This window comes from Crassostrea angulata, chromosome 2 (genome assembly GCF_025612915.1).
Source record: "Crassostrea angulata isolate pt1a10 chromosome 2, ASM2561291v2, whole genome shotgun sequence".
Taxonomy (NCBI): domain Eukaryota; kingdom Metazoa; phylum Mollusca; class Bivalvia; order Ostreida; family Ostreidae; genus Magallana; species Magallana angulata.
In genome coordinates, this window is record NC_069112.1 from 59,278,052 (window position 1) to 59,298,560 (window position 20,509).

The window sequence follows — 20,509 nt, forward strand, 5'->3', positions numbered from 1 at the left end:
TTAAATAATAACTAAGGAATCTGTAATTTTATCAATATAAGAGTCAATATTACTCAACATTTTTGATAAACTCTAGCTCCAACATTGATCAAATCTCGTATTAATGTTCTTGATTGACCTGTTTTATTTACACATTCACCTGATATTAAATTTTTTTTTTGAGTTTGACACATCCGTATACTTTATTATTTTATTACACCCAATTAGGTGCAAGTTGTACATCTATGCCCACTGCAAAGGAAAGCATCTGCTGCCAAGAAGTACAACAGATCGATGCCAAGAGGGGATCTATTCATCAGTTGACCTGTATAACTCGGCACCTGGGGTTTGGACCAGTTTGTCTGGACGAGTATGTACTCGAGACAGCATACTACCAGTACAGATCCCAGTATGGAGAATTAAGAACAACCACAGAAGAGTAAGTTATATAAATGTAGCATTTATTTCATACACATTGATTGATGTTTCATCAACTTGTACTCATAAGTATGCTTTTTTTATTTCAGAAGAAATAGGTACACAGCCTATCGCCAGCTTGTTCGGTGGTGTTGGGGCTATTTAGGAAGAAACGTCCGTGTTCCCCTACCTGCATGTGCAGTGACCAAGATTAGACATACTTTCAGTCCAACCAGTACAGAGGTTTCCAAGACCCAGAATAAGTAAGTTTGTTAAAAAAAAAAATAAACATGCAACATTATACAAATGTTCAAACAAAACAAAATAATACATATTAAAATAAATAAGTAATAACAAAGAAAGCATCAGTTACATAAAAATTTGAGTACAATAAGTAAACAGATAATATGCATCCAGGAACGAGACGTGGGCCCTGCTTTCATCTTCCCATATATACAACAGGGGAGGGTTAGAGCAACATCAATAGGGGGGGGGGGGGGGTGAACAATATATACAAAATGACTTAGACAGTAGTTAAGTACCAGTCCATATTAAATTCAGACAAAAGGTGATACATGTAGGTTCTCAGATTATGATGATATTTCACATACTGGTTTTTTATGGTCCAAATATAGTGTATGTAAAATAAAAATTAAATTCATGAAACGTTACTATTGAAATCAGTTAAAGATAGTTCCCTTAGCAAAGGAGCTGAATTTGCTCTATGGTTTTGGTATACTATCACCATTTCAGATGTTAAAATTTAATCTTTAAGAATCAATCTGATTAAACAAAATCTGATATCTTAAAGACATTATATTATATACTATAATCATCACCAAAATAGATTAAATAGATAAAGGAATTTATTTCTACCGATCCTCAAAAGGTCATTTTCAAATTTTGCTGAATCAGCGTTTTAAGCAGTTTTTAGTCAATTTTAATTTAGTAAAGCAAAAAAAGTCAGATAAATATGCATGGTAAGTATATTCAAAATGAATATATAGGAGATGAAATAATTATATCTACTTTTATTTCCGTGGGCTCTTTCTTTTATATGCCCGTTGCTAGGCAACAAAAAATGGTTGTTTTTATACTGAAAATACAAACAAATCCCGTTAAGAACACACATTTTAGAAGTTTTACTGCATAAATCAGATAAATGTTATGAAAAGATTTTTTTCCACCAATTATACTATTTGTAGGAAACAAAGTTGTGTTGTGTCCTTGACCCAAGGTCATGTGGACAAGTTCAAGGTCACTTAAATAAAAAGTGTCTGATCCATATATTTCTTTTGGAGTAACATGATGATTAGGAATTTCTATATCACACAAAAACTGTTCATGGCCCGAAGTGTGACAAGACCTTGACTCAAGGTCATTTAGATAAGTTCAAGGTCACTTGAAGAAAAAGTGCATTATTTGTGTCCAGTGAATAGAAACTGGGGGAGTTTTCACTTCCTACAATTTGTCAAAGATTGCAAAAGATCTGAATGTGTGTCATCATCTTGACCCAGGGTCATTTAGGCAAGTTCAAGGTCATTTGTTTTAAACTATGCATAATATTTTCTTTGGGAAATGTATCAATACTATGTCACAATACCTCTAATATCATGATATAATAGAATTGCGAAAATTTGAATTTTGTTAAATTGCCCTTTTTTCATTTTCTTTAACTACCAGTGGTTTGTCAGACCATTTACTGTCTGTTTTTTGACATTTTAACAATTTGTTTAACTTAGCACACCTGAATAGACCAATAGGTAATTGATATGCAGGTGATGGTAAGAATGTGATATCTGTTTAATACCTTACATTTGGGCGCTTTCAATCATGAGCGAAATATTAAAATTTTGAACACATCGATCACTAAATCATGCAGAGCAATTGTCTTACAAGATTTTCAGTTCATTTTTATATATTTCTTGAAATAATTTGCAATTAAGGAGAAACACTTACTAATCCATTAGGCACAGTATTTTTTTTTAAATAACCTATGTACATTATTTGTTTGACATGAATTTAATTATATTATTATACCTGTGACTGAGCTTTTTAATCCTATTAAAGAAAATATGAAAAACAAATTAAATTGATCTTCCACATTTAATTGTTCTTCAGGAGAATTTCAGCAATTAAGAACTATAAGGATGATATTCATATGAAAATACATGGGGTTCAATATATCAGCATGGTTTTTGGTCAAAGTATCAATTATGTATTAATTTTACATGTAAATTGTATTTAAATTACTACCCAGTGGTGTATTGGTCAACCGATGCAATCATTATCATACAATAATTTTACTTATTATCGTACATAATATCTGAAGAGACTGTTCATGTAGATTATTCGTTAAAAATGGAGTTTTGCTCACCCCTCATCCCATTACACACAATCTTGTACATCAATTCAATTGAAATGATACCATGTTATCATAAAACAAGAATGAATTAACAGGGCTGGATGGTTGAGGTCATTGTAAGATAGTATTCACTGGTATTCTTAAAGGGAAGAGCTCTTTATAAAGATATTTTAAAAATACTGACGTTCACCAGCTGAAATTTATTGATTTTCTTTAGCTTAGAACGTCATATCTAAAAATTAAAGGTTACTAAGAGCTGATGAGTAATGTGTTAACCATCCAGCTTTCTTTTAAAATCTACAGATATTGTCACAATAAAAACACTTTGCATAAGTTATATACATCTATGTATCAAACAATTTCAGTCCTTGTCACAAAATGAGTAATGTTTCTATCTCAGTCAATTATGTCAATCCTACTGAAATTCTGCAGCTGTTTCGGCCTTAGCAATGTTCAAAAGAACTGCATCCAAATCATCATCACTGATATCTGTGGAGGACGTTTTTTTTCAATGCAGAAAGTCTTGAAAAAAAAGATGAGATTTGACCAAAAGCCAAATATTGGTGTGCACTGAATCTTTTTTCTCCATTTTCATTTTTAGCAACTCTCATGTTTTTAGCGACAACTGATGGATGTAACTTTGCTCCACTACTCTCTCCTTGCAAGAATATATCACTAAGATATGATTTCAAGTCATCTGAGAATCTAGCACTTTTTCTTTCTTTTTTCAAAGCCCAACCCATATCAGACTGCACACACACTTGCTCAGTGACCCCTTCTCCGGTTTTAGAATATTTCAGAGTATCTTCTGATAGTGTACAACATGCATCCATCCATCTCATTTTTATATCATCATAAGATGACCTTGCTTGGAGCTGGTAAGTGTGATTGCCGATTAAGCAATGGTTTTGCATCTCACTGTATCTTGTGAAGATCTGGGTACATCCTGCTTCAGGACAATTAAAAGCATGATCATCTGAAGAATCAACAACATCATTGCTCTCTTTGGGGTTTTGAATGTGCCCAACTGATCCAGATTTCAAAACAAAATCAGATATAATTTCTAATTCTGCCAGGTCCTATAATTAAAACATGCAGTGGTTAGTCATGTATTTGATAGATTTCCTTAATGTTTGAATTGCATTAATTAAAACTGTAAGAGTAGTTGAACTGGTTTGACTTCTAAAGCTTGATGTCATTATAAACATTTCAGTGTACTGTAATAAAACAATCTGTGTGCTTAGTGCTGCACATACATTGTTACACTTACATTGTTTTCATGTTCAATAGGCAACTGCTTGCCTGTGCCAATATTGAAGGCCCTCCAAGTTGTTAGATGCTTTGGTTCAAACTTGACATTTGAAATCTTGGTTATGCCCTTTATTGGGCACTTAGCTGTAGAAGGAGGAAATCCCTGGAGCTTAACATGTGCTGCTTGACATCCAGTTGTTCCTTCATACAGGTCTATGGCAGACTTCATGTTGGCTGCTGTAAGGATGTTATATCCTGATGCGACAACTTTGCTAAACTTCCCTCTCATGTGGGCTATTTTAGCATCACAGTAGGACTTCCCACTTTGGGCCTCACTGTAATCGTAGCGGTCTATGAACACTCCTGAAATGAATTATATATATAAATATATATAGTATTCATGGTAAAGAAAGTAAACTTTTGACTGCATGATGCCTTGCTTCAATAAAGGTACCTCTCTCTCTCTCTCTTTCTCTCTCTCTCTCTCTCTGCCTGTCTTACTCATAAAATTAATTCATCTACAAAGCATTTACTATACTTAATCCATTTTCTGTGTCAGTTATAATGTTACAAATACATATATATTTTTAATATATGACTTGGAGGATAAATAAAAATTATTTACCAGTGCGCCTACTGATGCCTGGTATGGCAAGCCATAGATTGCCGCAATGGTAGCACCCGGCATTATCACTCCGAATAAATGCCCTTGTTGTACTGGGAAGTTGCAGTTTCACATGATGAAGTGTGTCTTCCAAAAGACAGGCAACCGCTAACCAGTCTTGACGCACTCCATCCAACATGTGAGCGAATGTTCTATGCTAAAAAACAAAAAAACTTAACATGAGTTTGTAATGCATTAAAAGATTAAGTAGACCTAAAATTCTTTATATAACAATGTGTATATTTATGCTGCATGCATGATTTCATAATGCATCACTACATTGTAAGTCATTTTATATTGATTTGCAAATGTACATTGTACATGACTTTTATTCAGATTGAACTGATTGTGTGTGCATGCTTATTAACCCATTGGCAAGGCTGCTTGGAAAGTAAAAATACAACTTATTGTCAAACGATATCATTTAATCCATCAAAAATCATGAGAAATCCTATAGCCATAGAATTACCACATTAAATTGTTCTCACTAATCTCACCTTTAAATTTGAGTTTTCATCCTTGTAAATGCACACAGACACGTGCCAATTTATGCCCTTCTGGCCATACCAGTCGCTCTGTTTTTCTCTAAATGTAATTGGTAAGAATTTCATGGCCAAGTCCATAATAATAAGAATATCACCAGGCTGGAGATCTTTCAGTGTGTGTGTCCTAGCAGTATCCTGATTGATAGTTCTAATTATGTGGCTTTTCCATTGAAGAATCTTTGTTACCGCTGCATCAATATCCATAAACAATTCTTCTCTGGTGTTGGGGGAAAGATCTGTCAAATTAATCATTATTTTAAAATCAAACTCAATCGAACAAAATTCAATATTTTTAGTATACACTCAGTGCCATGTTTCACTTTCAAATCTTATCAAATTGATAAGAATTATTCATTAATAGCAAATTACCTGAGAGATTGCTCAGGATTTCCTTCAAATTTAAAACTGCTTTTGGAAGTAATTGGCAGCGGTCGCAACCAACATCATGTTGGTGGTCAGTACATGCTTGCTGGAAATGAATGTCAAGCGGATCACTTAGAGCATGGTTAATGCAATGATCACTGCAGTGGTCAGTCTGCATTGAAAGAGAAAAAATAATTGATTTAAATTAAATTACCTCAGTTAAGCAAGTCCATTATGAATAACAAAAATGGATCAAATCTGATATTATATTTTATTTAAAAAAGTCCCATTTAAACTTGCCACTTAATTTTACATTGATAAAGTGTAACAGTCATATTGAATATGACAGCAATAAAACATATTATTTTAATACATTGCAATTAAATACCTGTTTCAAATGCATTTTAAAATCTGTTTTCATATAAATTCTACTGGATGCCAAGGATTCTTTGCATTCCTTCAGTTCCATTAGCAATAATCCATCTGTTATGTACTTTTCCACATCTACAATACAGTACATAATGAAGTCATAATACATGTTGTAATGTACTTATATTACCGATAATCACCGTAAGAGTAGAGGATATGAATGTCTTTACTGTTTGAAACACGCTTTTGGTTATGAGAATTTGTTACAGATACATGTGCATTTAGCATTCCCTTGATTGGTGACATTTCCATCACATACCGTAAGTGTAAAAAGCCAATATCAAAGAACTATGATATAAATTCTACAGGAAGCTGAGGAGAATTTAGCAATTTAATCTATATACACGTATTGTCTTTCATGAAAAATAAACTTTACAAACCTGCAACTACTGATATTCCCATATCACATGTGGAATCACATTTCAACCTCAGTTCCTTTATAAAGTATTGGGTGTAAAAGTCTCGTATCTAGGAACCAAAGTTGAGAATGTAACCCCAAGGGTGGGTGGGTGGGAAATCTCACAACCTAACCCTACCGCATTGTTCTTCCGTCTCCTACTGTATACACATCCACCCATCAAACAGCGAAAAGGAATGACGTCACTTCGGTAGCACGTGATTTCACTTGTGATATTCCCATATCACATGTGGAATCACATTTCAACCTCAGTTCCTTTATAAAGTATTGGGTGTAAAAGTCTCTATCTAGGTATCCAAATCTCAATTTTATCTCAATATCTAGTGCCTCTTCCCAACACTCACCATAAAATATATAAACATTGAACACATTAAATTAGCATATAAAACACATCAAACCCTTTATATGTTATCAAAACTTTAATCATTAAAATCATAAATCATATTCAGACATGTAAATGTACATAATGTACACTTAGCTCTCTATCTCATCACTCACTCTCTACAAAGGCCGAATCAAGACTATCATACTGCATGCACTCTCGATACTTCTCTTCCATCATTCCCGCATCTTTCACACTTGTTGCCAATCTTCCAGCTACAAAATCTGATTCCACCAAGGCTGGAAGTCTACTATAATACTCGGCACTCCCTTCCCCAAACCAACCAACATGTCTCATTATCTGACCCACCTCACTCACTGAGCCTGACATAGCCAACGTAACAGCACAACCTGCCCGGAAACTGTGTGGAGTCTCACCTTCATCAGCACCAAGTTTCCGCAAATACACACGCAACCTATCATATACAACTGAATAGGAAACAATCTGATATGCTGTGAATGCTATCTTGGGTTGCTAAATACCATAGGGTAATTAACAAATGTTTATCTGTTGAAATAAATTCTCTTCCTCCAGTCCATCCAGGTTTTAAATGTTGAAAGTTGGCAATATTTCTACATAAACATTCAAATGTTGCTCTAGAAACCCGAAAGAACCGCCGAAAATCATCCAGGTTGTAGAAAGGTACAGTTTCTTCCGCATACATTTCTATTCTAGTTTTATCATCCCTTGTCCTACAATATATAAAATACAATGTATAACTTTTAACTACATGTTGTTTTTTACTAATAGTTTATATATATAAAATCGTCGTTAAACCAGTTATTATTTTTATGAATAAAATAAATTTAATATATTATAAACATATTCCAATCGGATAACTTTTTCCTGTAAAGTATAAACACGTACTCGGACCCCCCCCCCCCCTTATGGAAAAACATTCTGGATCCGCGCCTGCTTCTAACGCTTAAATTCACGGAAACTCATATATTTTTATGGTTTATTTACGTTGACAACATTGCTGCTGCGCAGAGTTGCATTAATCTTTGAAAATGTTGACGCATATTCCCCTCATTTTCAAACAATTCGTCAAGAAATATTGGCATTAACGTCTGTAATTGCAAACTGGCCGCCATAGTCATTGTTCTGTGTGCACCATTCGCATTGCGCGAGAATTTGTCTGGGACGTGTACGGAACAGGTCAATGGAGCGTGACCGCTGTTAAACCAAGATGTTGGTATAATGTTGTCATAAAAGGTGTATAGGGTAAGGGAAACTGTGGCGTGAAAGAATCGGCTTCAAATCCAACAATTGTTTTCCTTCTGTCTGGTATCTGTTGTTTATCAGTAATAAGCTTTTTGTTTTTAAGGTTTTTATACCTTTTAACAATTGGCTGGACTTTTGTGTTTGCTTTTACACTTGTTTTTTTCTTTTCTGCTTTTACATGCTGAACTTCACATATGTTAATGGAAATATAAATTGGCAGATGAAACGAAAAATAGGACGATAATACTCCACTTTTGAAAGATGGTATATTGCATATAAAAATGTTGTCGAGAGTTGAGCCGGCAATGGTTGTTGGGGAATGGATTACCTGCTGGAATTCAAGTGATAGAAATGATCTACTTATTTCACCAGTGCTGTTGTTAAAGTCACCAAGCACAACAATCTTAGGAATGTTGTTAGTTTTACAAATATCAAGCAGACACTGTGGAACATGTAAAAACGATGCAAGAGAGGCATTGCAGTGCCTGTACACAGTAGCAACCATCGTGCTAATTTTGGGAAAGAAAATGCAGATCATTTCATAGTCATCCTTAGCATCAGTTTTTACAATATGGAAGCTGGTATCAATTTTTATATAAACAGCAGCTCCAGCCCCTCTGTCCTGGACACTATTAACAGATTCTAGTTGAATCCATCAACATCATAACATGTCTGATTTGAGTCTTCTCCAAGCCATGTTTCTGTAGCACAAAAAACATTAGGAGAGTAGAATTCTAGCATTTTCTTTACATCTGGGAAATGTTTTCTAAGTGATTGTACATTGTGATGTAGAAGTAAGAAATTATCTTCTCTTTCATTGGGCTGTAGGACAGAGTCTGTGAGTGACAAAACCTCCATTTGATCCAAAGATTGTTTTACACTAGAATCAGCATAAATCACAGAAGGGTCATAGTCAAGTAAATGCAGTCCCTTAAGATGTGTGGCCCTACTGAGTGCAACGTATGCCATTCCACCCTTGAAAACTCTTTTGAGCGACACTGCTACTTCCTTGAATGTTTGTCCCTGTACTTTATGAATAGTACAAGCCCACGAGAGTGTAAATGGGAACTGGAATCTTGTTATATATCCAGTTTTATACGGCACTTTCTGGGACAAGATTCTAAATGGTACACATTTGTTATTGCACGGTTGTGTAGTATTACGAATTCTGTAATTATTACCAATGTGCTCATAGTCAAACTGTAATACAATGTATTCTGGAAATCCGTATGGCATACTTCCATTAACAATATCTATTACTGTTCCAAGTGTTCCATTTACTAGGCCATCGCTTGTGTCTATGTTCACTGTCAACATAACTCTAGCACCCGTTGCCAGTTTCAGTTCAGATTGTAAGCAGGTATCTAAGTTCTCAAAGGGTGTCTGTCTTTGAAACACTTTACCACTTGGTGAATGTAATATGTCAACTGCTGTCATGCTGATTATTGGTTTTCCAAGTTGCTGTAGTTTGGAAAGGTTATGATGACGAACTTGTTCATTAGTAGAGAATATATGAATTGCATCACGACTTCTCAAGAGATTTTCCACATCTTGATTCATGGGATCATCACGACCCTTTGTTCGAATTATGTTTAAAGCTTCTGCAAAAAGTAAATCCTCTTTCTGTCTCATTATCTTTTGTAATTTGTGCACGTTAAACAAAGTCCACAGATCTTGTGGAAGAGCTCCTGCGTCAACGCAAAGAAGACTTTTGCCAAACACGGGTGGTATCTGGTAGAAATCTCCAACACATAGAACAGATATGCCTCCAAATGGTTTTGAATTCTGCTGCAGGGATTTGATTTGGTTTAGTCTTCCTGATATATATGACAAAACCGTTTTGCTGACCATTGATATTTCATCAATAATAAGTAGCTGAATGTTTGAAAGCCTGGCTCGTAGAGTATTTAAATCATTTTCACCAAGAGGTTGATACTGTGTTTTCATGTTCTTCTTCAATGCAAAGGCTGAATGAATAGTCTGACCATTGATATTCAAAGCTGCTTTTCCAGTGTAAGCAACTTTAAGAATAATGACATCATCTGGTGTTTCACGTATCTTGTGAAATAATTTGTTTGCCATGTGGTAAATGCAGTGAATGAGCAAAGACTTTCCAGCTCCCGCTCCCCCTGTCAGAAATATGTGAAAATTGTCATGAGAGTTTGAGTGTAACACCTGCAAGCACCACTCTTTTATAAAATTGAGCAGTTCCATTTGTTCTTTATTCAGCAATCTGTACATCTGCAAAAGCTTTTCATCAGTTATGGTATTGGGATTTGGCTCCGTGTACACATTCTGTGAGTATGAATTCTTGTTTGTCTGTGGTGTAGATTTCATTTCAGGAATGTCTACTGCTGAAAGAAACTCTTCATCATCGAGCAATTCCTTTTCTTCTTCGTTTTCAATTCTTTCCTGTTCTGAGTTAGGTGCCACCTGAGCCCATGCTTCTTCCAGTGGAGGCATGTCTTTCATTAGGGACCAAGTCTCATCAAGCTGATCAGTTAGTTTTTGGAATTGTTTCATATTTTCATTAACAATATTACAAACTAACGTCAATCCTAATTTTCCTGTTTCATAGTACTGTTGGAAGGAGTTATACTCAGATGGAAGAAATCTATTTTCTCTGTGAGGACAATATAATCTCAACAAATTAAAATAATATTTCTCAGGATCTTTGGATTGTGAAAACTTTGGATATCTAATGACTGCATCCTTTTTGGTCCTTCTTGTAATTGTACCCATGTTGTGAAGCAGCCGTATTTTTTTCCCAGTCTCTGTCTTTGATTCCTCTTCTAAATCTGCCTCTTCTGTATGGGTGGAGTTTGCTATCATTCTATACCTTGATACAAAAGTTGCTAAACACATATTGGCAAATTCATTTGTCAGTGGCCTTGCTTGATATCTATCCAAGATGCTTGTCATCCATATGTTGTCATCACCACGAGATGCATTGGATTTTATCACATGCATAGGAAGTGTTATTCTGGTATTTTCTGTATCAGTTGGAATCCATACAACATCTCGAGAACAATGTTTAAGCTTTAGACCACAAACTCTGTAGACTGCTTCCATAACACTTATCTCCCGATGGGTGAGATATACATTTCCAAGCTTTCTGAGCTCTTGTATTGCCTCTTCATTATTCTGTCTTGCCTCTCTTTGGGCAGCTTTAATGAGCTCTCCCAATTCTTTTTCTGCTTTGGTAATATAGGACATTATGTACATAATACAGCTATACGGGTCTAGTATAAACTGTATATCCATGTTACCATTCCATGCATGTAGAAGAGCAGGATTATAAGGATTCACCCAACAGTCTTTGGCTTCTCTTCTGTGAACCACTGTAGGTCTTTGTGACAATACATTTAGTGCCTCTTGTAGGATCTCTTGGGTAATGTTACCATGGCTCAAAATGTCTGCTGTGCACAAGTCCGACTCAGCAGTAAGTAGATCCCAAAAAAATTTCAGAATGTCTTTAGCAGTGTTTTTTGACATTTTGTTTAAATTATTTGATTGTTTTGGTTCTATGTCTTCATCTTTGGGTGGACTGGCAATAAATGTTTGCAAGGAGCATGGGCGAGGGAAATTAAAACGACAATCTTTTCCTCCTTTTTTGCATGTTTTTGTGTGTGCTTTACTGTGTAGTTGCACTGAGGAAACTATATCAAATAGTTCCTTATTTTCTTCTTCATTTGGTATTTGACAAGAAATATACTTGTCAATAAAAGCTGTGACTTCACTATCAGGGGATTTCTGCCATTCAGGGGCATTTTCAATCCAAACTAGTCCATGATAATGTGGCCAACCTCTTGCTTGAAACTCAATTCTTCCAAAAATGTCGGTTACCTTACCAATAGGATTGGATGGACTCATAATGACTTGATTAATAAAATCATGAAGTCTTTTATCAAACTTCCGTGTAGCAGTTACAATGTTGCTATTCAATATGTTGTAGTACTGCTGCCAATCAGCGTCTTTAGGAACTTCAATGCCTTGCTGGAGACAAATTGCTTCCATAATTTCTGTCCATCTTCTTTCTGCTGCAGAAAAAGTTATGAAAAATGTAGGTATGTCAAGCTGTTAAAGCATGGCAAAAAGATCTCGCATGGTTTTTTCCCAGTATGCTGGGGAACCGCGAACTGCCTGCAAAAAGCGGTAACATTCATCTTTTTTAAGCATCTTTTTCATTTTGGAAGAATCCAAGAAGGTAGATGAGGTCAAATGGCTCAAATCAACTGACTTTCGCATTGCAATAGAAACAGAAGAAAAGATTTCCTCAAGTTCTGCTGTATACTGTGCAAAAAATATATATTCTGGATCACTAGCAAATCTATGGTCACTTGAAAACAATCTACTGTTGAAATACCGTTTCATTGATATTTTTGTATTGCGTTTGTCTGTGTATGTTTTTTTTCCATTTGGGAAATGAATTGGAAATGCGTGTCCTTCAGAATGGATGACTTTTGTTGGTGTGTTTCCTTATGCCGGGGCAATACAAAATATGGAGTTTGGATTTTGATCAGCATAATACTGTGTTAAGTCTGATGGTTGAAGAGATGTATCAAGTGGTGGTGCAAAGTCATGAGATTCTTCTGTTGACTCTTCTTCCTCTGTGTCAGGATCTGTTGAAAACAAAAAGGCATTATTTAACTGTTTACTTCTGATGCACCAACAAAGTGCCCCAAGAGTCTGTTAAAACATGGATTTCCAAAAAACAGTTCAATAGTTTTTACCATCACATTCAGCACTGATGTTGCTTTCATTGTGGTCATTATTTCCGGGTTCAGATTCCCTCTCCTTATCAGCACCTGTTTTGTAAATAGATGTATCAAGTGGTGGTGCAAAGTCATGAGATTCTTCTGTTGACTCTTCTTCCTCTGTGTCGGGTTCTGTTGAAAACAAAAAGGCATTATTTAACTGTTTACTTCTGATGCACCAACAAAGTGCCCCAAGACTTCTGTTAAAACATGGATTTTCAAAAAACAGTTCAATAGTTTTTACCATCACATTCAGCATTGATGTTGCTTTCATTGTGGTCATTATTTCCAGGTTCAGATTCCCTCTCCTTATCAGCACCTGTTTTGTAAATAGATGTATCAAGTGGTGGTGCAAAGTCATGAGATTCTTCTGTTGACTCTTCTTCCTCTGTGTCAGGATCTGTTAAAAACAAAAAGGCATTATTTAACTGTTTACTTCTGATACACCAACAAAGTGCCCCAAGACTTCTGTTAAAACATGGATTTTTAAACAACAGTTCAATAGTTTTTACCATCACATTCAGCATTGATGTTGCTTTCATTGTGGTCATTATTTCCAGGTTCAGATTCCCTCTCCTTATCAGCACCTGTTTTGTAAAAAATTTACTTAAGTTTTATCATTGTAATATTTTTTCATATGTGTTCATTCAGTTTATGTTAACAATGTAAAGACATTCTTTAAAACACTTAAAACTTACCACTGCTATCTACAGCTGAGTAGTTTTCACTATCATCTAGATATTCTCCACTTTTAAATATATCATCTTTAATTTCTATATCTGAAAAAAAAGAACATTTGTACCATTTTTCATCATAAAGGAAAAAAAGGAATTTCTTCGTACTCCATAAGTTGCTAAAAATGACTAACCTGCAAAGTGTGGGTTTGTTTTCTTTAAAAAAACAAGTGCTTTGAAGATTTTACTAGGACGTACTTCCTGGTAGAGATGATGGCCTTTAAAACACAACTTGCGCTTCAGTTTTACCTTGATGAACGATTCATCAGAAATGTTTCTAGGCAAAGTTGTTGTAACTTTCGTAATATCTGAGCGAACTGAAATTCCTTTTTGTGTATGTTTTGGCAAATTGACTATTTTTATAAATGGAATTACTGGAGATACCAGGTGTCTCTCCAGTTTATTAAGTTCACTTAATTCGGCTCTAACAGTACTTAAATCCATATTGTTAGCTAAGGCCTGTGCTGGAATTTTGCCATTTTTCATGGTCTTGTCACATAAAACACAAATATGTTCCATAGTGGTTGCTGAAAGACTGTTCAGTAAAGTAGATATTTGTGGTTTTTTGTATTTCTTCTTGACCAATTTATGAACCTGCGAACGAAACATAATCCGTCCACATACAACACATGGATAAATCGGATATTCTTTGCATAAAGTTCTAAATTTCTGAAGTGCTCCATCACCATTAGTTAGTAATTTAGCTTTCTTTGTGTGATAGTTTTGTAAACTTTGTTTTCTCTTCCTTTTTCTTGTTTCTGGTATCTGATATTTTTGTTTTTCACATTCTCTTTGTTTTTGTGCCTTTTCCTGAATCTTGTAGTTTTCCCTGGTTCTCTGTTTCTTTTTCTCAGCATTCTCTGGAATACTGTATTTTTCTTTCATACCCTGTTTCTTTTTTTCTGCATTCTCTGGAATACTGTAGTTTTCTTTCATACTCTGTTTCATTTTTTCTGCAATCTTTGGAATACTGTAATTGTTCCTGATCCTCTGTTTCTTTTTCTCAGCATTCTCTGGAATACTGTATTTTTCTTTCATACTCTGTTTCTTTTTTTCTGCATTCTCTGGAATACTGTAATTTTCCTTCATACTCTGTTTCATTTTTTCTGCAATCTTTGGAATACTGTAATTTTACCTGATCCTCTGTTTCTTTTTCTCAGCATTCTCTGGAATACTGTATTTTTCTTTCATACCCTGTTTCTTTTTTTCTGCATTCTCTGGAATACTGTAGTTTTCTTTCATACTCTGTTTCATTTTTTCTGCAATCCGCGGAATACTGTAATTTTTCCTGATCCTCTGTTTCTTTTTCTCAGCATTCTCTGGAATACTGTATTTTTCTTTCATACTCTGTTTCTTTTTTTCTGCATTCTCTGGAATACTGTAATTTTCCTTCATACCCTGTTTCATTTTTTCTGCAATCCGCGGAATACTGTAATTTTTCCTGATCCTCTGTTTCTTTTTATCTGCATTCTTTGGAATACAATATTGTTCTCTCATGTACTGCTTTTTTCTTTTGGCCTTCTCATCATCTTGATACCTATTTCTTTCATACTGTTTTTTCTTTTCTTTATTTTGTTGGTACCAAATGTTCATTTGTTGCTTTCTTGTAAGTCTTTGTTTCTCAAACTGCTGTTGTTGTGAAAGATAGTTACACAACCAGTCTGGTTTTTCTGCCTAAAGATAAAATTTTAATATGAATCTTTTTCTGTAATAAAGATGTTTTAACATTTACAAAGAAAAATCAAAAGTCTGGTAATTTTTACCTCAAAACTTGAGTTTTTGTCTTGCTCTGCTGCAGTTGATTGTGATTCATAATTTTGGGTGAAAAGACCTGGTGGGAAATAAAATGCCAAATAAAAAAAATCCATCAATAATACAATAATTTAATGATGCTTAATTTTATATCTCTCTTTACTAATAAAATTGTAAACAAAATAAAATGAAATACAGCAATCATTTCTGATTTATACCTGCATTTTTCGCCAAATTTTCTGAGCGAATTTTCTTTTTCCTTTCTTTGTCTTTTTTTCTTTTGCTTCTCCCACTCATGATTATTCATCATCATTAGCAATTCTTACAGTAGCCTGAAAAGAAATTTATTTTTAAAAACTAATGCATGACATTCTTATATGCACATAATAAACAGGTTTTCTTTAAATGACACAAATAAAGTACATACATGCATTGATTATCAATATGTATTTTCATAATGAAACTAAATTTCTATGGAACTAAAACATAATGTATCTTCGATGACAGCAATGGGTCTTTAGGGTAAATACTCGCATTCATGTACTTAGCAGTTGAATATTTGAATTAGAAGCTAATTTCTATGAGTTTGAAATTTATACTAGCTTTTTGATAAATGTTATATTCACATAATTTAATATACATGTAATAACTCTCATAGGAATGTACTTATTTCATGAACAAGCAAGTTGTTATTGTTAAAAAAGCAAATGATAGCAATATATATAAACAGTAAAATAAAGATCTAATATTCTTGACGTATACCCTAAAAATATAGATATACATTGCATTAAAAGTAAAACAGAAGAAACATTTATTTTTTTAAATTTTGACTAATATTTTCTAAAATACAGCATAGCATAACAAAGGTATTTCCTAAAGAAAAAAGTCAAGTTCAACAAACAGAATCTTCGCTGCATACTCTGCACATAAATTAAAGGAAATGTCTGTAAAATTAGTCAGGTTAGAAGTTAACTTCTGTTTATAGATATGTTTATTTGTCTTTTGGTGATCCAGATTTCGGATTTGGAGAAGATTTAGTATCTTTAGAAGATACATCACTGCAATCTTAAGAAGAAAGGAAGAAATCATCCTCTTCTAGGTTTTCGATTTTCTTCTTTAAATTTTCAACTTCCTTTTTCATTTCCAAATTTTCTTTTGAAAGTTTAGAATTTTCAATTTCATTCAACTTTATGATTGTTTTAACTTTTCCTTCCATGGCTTTTAATTTTCTTCTTATTTTTTCTACAGCCTTAATAGCTTGTCCACTGTTTTTATTAGAAATGTCATAGCAGACAGCTTTTAGTTCTGTGTCTACCTCCTCTGTAAAGTCTGTTAGGAAAGTATCCAACCTTTGTATTTTTGACGGTGAAGCCATCCTGATCTAAAAAAAATTACAATTATAATTTTAAAAAAACAGTTAATGGTTTCGCTCTGAACTGAGTGACCTGAAACTACCAAAGGCAATGGAACAACATTAGTTTGTTGACTACAGATGGGAGCTAAAATTAAAAAAAATCAAGATTAGTGAAAATTTTTTCTCTTTTCCTGTAAATCAAAAAGAGAAATCTTAAACATTTCCAATGTTATCCATGATTCCTTTAAATGTGTTCTGTATGACTCCATGTGTATCTAGAGTAATGAAAATGGAATGAAGAATTCAGGAGGTCCGATACCCAATAAACGTTACAGAGCATTTTGGAACCATTTCAGATATGTAATCATTAACCTCTTCTGCTGGGAAGGTGCAAATCGAAGTCCTAGACATATATTCTGCAAATACCTCATTAAAAATATCATATATGAATCTAAGTACCAGAGTTGTGACTGTTTATAATGAACACACACAGAGACACACATAGGGTGTATTAAAAATGGGAGGTAATGCAATACATGTATCAGAAAAAATAAGGATACAAAAAGGAACTATGGTTGTAAGCATAACAGAAGTTACTATGGTGTCATGAATTATTTATTGAACACCAATTTTTGTGGATTCATGGTTAAGCAGATCAACAAAATTTAAAGTTCATCTAAGAATATATGAAAACAATTTGAAAGAGTTCTTGTCCAGGAATTAATGAGTCTTTCAAACACTGTGTGTTTGAGAAAATTCATAAAAAGTGGTGTCAATGAAAATTAATGATACCATAATGACAAGCTAATTAGTAAAAGAAACATGCATTGAAATATATCACATAAAAAGCATGATCTTTTAGCCAGGCTCATTGCTATATGAAATATTTAAGTAAAATGTAATACTGAAGTTACAAGGATTTATGGTTTAAAATTTCAAATAAGTTTTTGTGATGAAGTTAAGCAGAAGATGTGATGCAAGAGCGCATAACAAAACTAATAGTGACAGAGAAGCTCATTATAATACTACGGTAATTTAAACAGCTACAATAGCAAGGGGTCTGTTACTAGTGCCACCACGAAGAGGATCCTCATTATACATTTGTAGCCAGACATGTATATTAAAGACAGATCATGCAAAGTGAAATCTAATAGTCTACAGTACACGGTGAAAGTTGAAATAAGTTACATTTTGGTAATGATTAGTTAACCAATAATAAGTAGTACATGTCAGTTACATGTTAATTTCCAGACTGTAAATTCTTTGCTAATCTATTTTTTAATAAAAAAGTAATGAAACCTTATTTTAACAATATCCAAATATTGCCTATTAGATATCACTTCTCTGTGCAAAGTTTGAATCAAATATATAATGATGCAAACTTTGCTTGGCACCGAATGGATTAGATATATGATAAGAAAGATATGAGATAAAATATGATACTCACTTCAGTAGTTCAGGAAATTTCTTCAATGTATTTTCTTTCCAAAGACCGTGTGGTTTCTGTTGTTAAGTATTTTTTGTGTGTTGGTAGGAAGTGCAACAACATAAGAAGTCACAAACACCCAAAATAGCTGTATTATTATTGTTCTTTGTTTAAAGTTTGAAGTCCTTCTGTCAAAGTATATTAAGAAGTTGAACAATGAAGTAAGCTTGACCTTGAACAACAAAATAGGTCAAGGTCAAAAGTTTTGGTGGTGTGCACTCCTTCTCAATACCATCTACCTATGTTTCAAGTTTTAAGCCTAAATGTCAAAGGGTATTAAAGTTATGACCCAGACAAAATTTTATTATTTTTTTCTTAATTTGACCTTGAGTAAAACAAGGTCAAGGTCAAATATTATTCAATAGTACTCCTAAGTGTATTATTATTGTTCTTTGTTTAAAGTTTGAAGTCCTTCTGTCAAAGTATATTCAGAAGTTGAACAATTAAGTTTTTCTAATATGACCTTGAAATAAAAATTCTAGGTCAAGGTCAAAATTTTTGGTAAGGTTCAACTCGATTATATACCATCTATCTATGATACAAGTTAAAAGTCTGTATGTTAAAGGAGTCTTGTGCTATGGGTCCGGACAATATTTTTTATGAAAAGCTTGACCTTGAAGAACAAAATAGGTCAAGGTCAAAACTTTTGGTGGTGTGCACTCCTTCTCAATACCATCTACCTATGTTCCAAGTTTGAAGTCTAAATGTCAAAGGGTATTTAAGTTACGGCCTGGACAAATTTGGATGAAGAACAATAAGAAGAAGAAGAACTAGAGCAAAGCTCGTTGCAAAGCAACGAGTGGGTTTTCCGCTAATGTCGAAAGCAACGCTAGAAGTACGTCTAAGAAGCAGAGTTCTTAATCTAGGAACAAAGAAACCTAAGTACAAAAAGATAAAAAAAATCGAATGATTCTTGGTACAACTTAACATGATCCGAATGTTTTTAAGTACGACTTAACCAAAAACCCTTAACCATTTCAAGAACGACTTAACAAAAAAAAACAATGTGTTTAACTACGACTTATCAAATTTGACTTCATTTTAGGTACAAGTTTACTTTACCTTGAACTAACATCTTTTTCTTAACCCAGAATGCAAAATTAAAATTTATGTAAAAAATCAATTTTGTTTAAAACATAATTCTGAGCAACTTTTCCTCTTCACTGTTTTTCAAAAGGTTGACCTTTCGTACTGTGTGCTCGTTGCGTCATTAATTGTCAGAAACTTATCGATGTAAAGTTTACTTTACTGTACTTCTGTGAATATTTTCTATGTAAAATGACTATGAACCAGACAACATTGAAATGGTGAACATTTCAAAGGGCCCGGCTTATGTTATTTCAGAGAATTCTGCTTTGACCTTGACCTATAACTTGAAATTTTTCCAGCTGGCATAGAACTTTTAATTCAATTTCATTCCCCCACACATACATGCATTTTTGTTCAATCTGACCAAGATTAAGCATATTTGGAAAATAATCTACTGTCAAAAACTAATTTAAAAAAGATCTGCTATGACCTTCACATTTACAGACTTAGTTCAAGGTCACTGCACGCCATTAACCAATAAACTCTGTAAAGGTAAAATATTAGCCAAATAGGGGCTAAAAGGAGAGTATATCTATGCTCTTAAAATATGGATTTTTGTGTGATCTGATATGACCTTGACTCTTCATCTACAAATATCATTCGAGGTCATTGCATATATTTTGAACAAAGGCATCATGTGGGTGAAGTATGAGTCTGAATGGAGCAAAGGGAGAGAAGATATACTCCGGACAAGGATTTTTAAAAATATAGTTTCTTTTCACTGAAAATAGGTTCAAGGTCACTACACACCCTTTCACCCTTTACTCAAAAGCTCTGCTTATGTGAAGTCTGAGCCAAATAGGGGTTAGTAGAAATTATATATGCTCTCAAAAAAGGATTTTTGCATGATCCGATATGATCTTCACCCGTTACCTAGAAATTTCATGCAAGGTCACTGCACATCGTTTAACCATAGAGACACTCTGTGAGTATTAGCCAGATTGGACCAAAGGGAAAAAAGATATGCCCCAGACAAGGATTTTATATATATAATTCTGCTATGACCTTAACCTTATACCTAAAATCATGGTTCAAGGTCACTGCACATCCTTCAACCAAAGGAACCCTGTGGATGAGGTATGAGCCAGATTGGGCCAAGGGGAGAGAAGCTATGCTCCTGTCAAGCCATCTCGGATGGACAGACGGACATATTGATCACTAGAAGGCGCCCGCATAAACATGCCTTTTTATCTTATTTAAAATAGTATCCATGCTATCTGCCCATTGTGAATAGTCATCAAAACCATTCATCAGCAGAATTTGATTTCCCTCCTTTTTAAGGTGGTATGGGACATCTGTC

At 34.1% G+C, this 20,509-nt stretch overlaps 3 protein-coding genes and 1 pseudogene across 3 annotated transcripts; 1 reads left to right on the top strand and 3 right to left on the bottom strand.

The window, feature by feature from the left end:
• Positions 1–224: 224 nt before the first annotated feature.
• Positions 225–806, top strand: LOC128173333 (uncharacterized; annotated as a pseudogene).
• Positions 807–3,176: 2,370 nt separating this feature from the next.
• Positions 3,177–6,115, bottom strand: LOC128174590 (uncharacterized). Its single transcript, XM_052840105.1, has 7 exons — positions 5,973–6,115; positions 5,591–5,756; positions 5,174–5,457; positions 4,638–4,833; positions 4,032–4,375; positions 3,414–3,840; positions 3,177–3,250 (listed from the first exon to the last, which is right to left on the bottom strand). Exons 1-7 carry the CDS (start codon positions 6,102–6,104, stop codon positions 3,177–3,179), a joined length of 1,623 nt encoding a protein of 540 aa, XP_052696065.1. The 5' UTR covers positions 6,105–6,115.
• Positions 6,116–12,168: 6,053 nt separating this feature from the next.
• On the bottom strand, positions 12,169–14,918 carry LOC128173290 (uncharacterized). The gene is made up of 4 exons (XM_052839004.1): positions 13,663–14,918; positions 13,493–13,573; positions 13,307–13,381; positions 12,169–12,659 (listed from the first exon to the last, which is right to left on the bottom strand). Exons 1-4 carry the CDS (start codon positions 14,627–14,629, stop codon positions 12,517–12,519), a joined length of 1,266 nt encoding a protein of 421 aa, XP_052694964.1. The 5' UTR covers positions 14,630–14,918; the 3' UTR covers positions 12,169–12,516.
• LOC128174591 (splicing regulatory glutamine/lysine-rich protein 1-like) lies at positions 14,660–15,980 on the bottom strand. Its single transcript, XM_052840106.1, has 3 exons — positions 15,499–15,980; positions 15,292–15,359; positions 14,660–15,202 (listed from the first exon to the last, which is right to left on the bottom strand). Exons 1-3 carry the CDS (start codon positions 15,575–15,577, stop codon positions 14,660–14,662), a joined length of 690 nt encoding a protein of 229 aa, XP_052696066.1. The 5' UTR covers positions 15,578–15,980.
• Between the last annotated feature and the right edge of the window lie 4,529 nt (positions 15,981–20,509).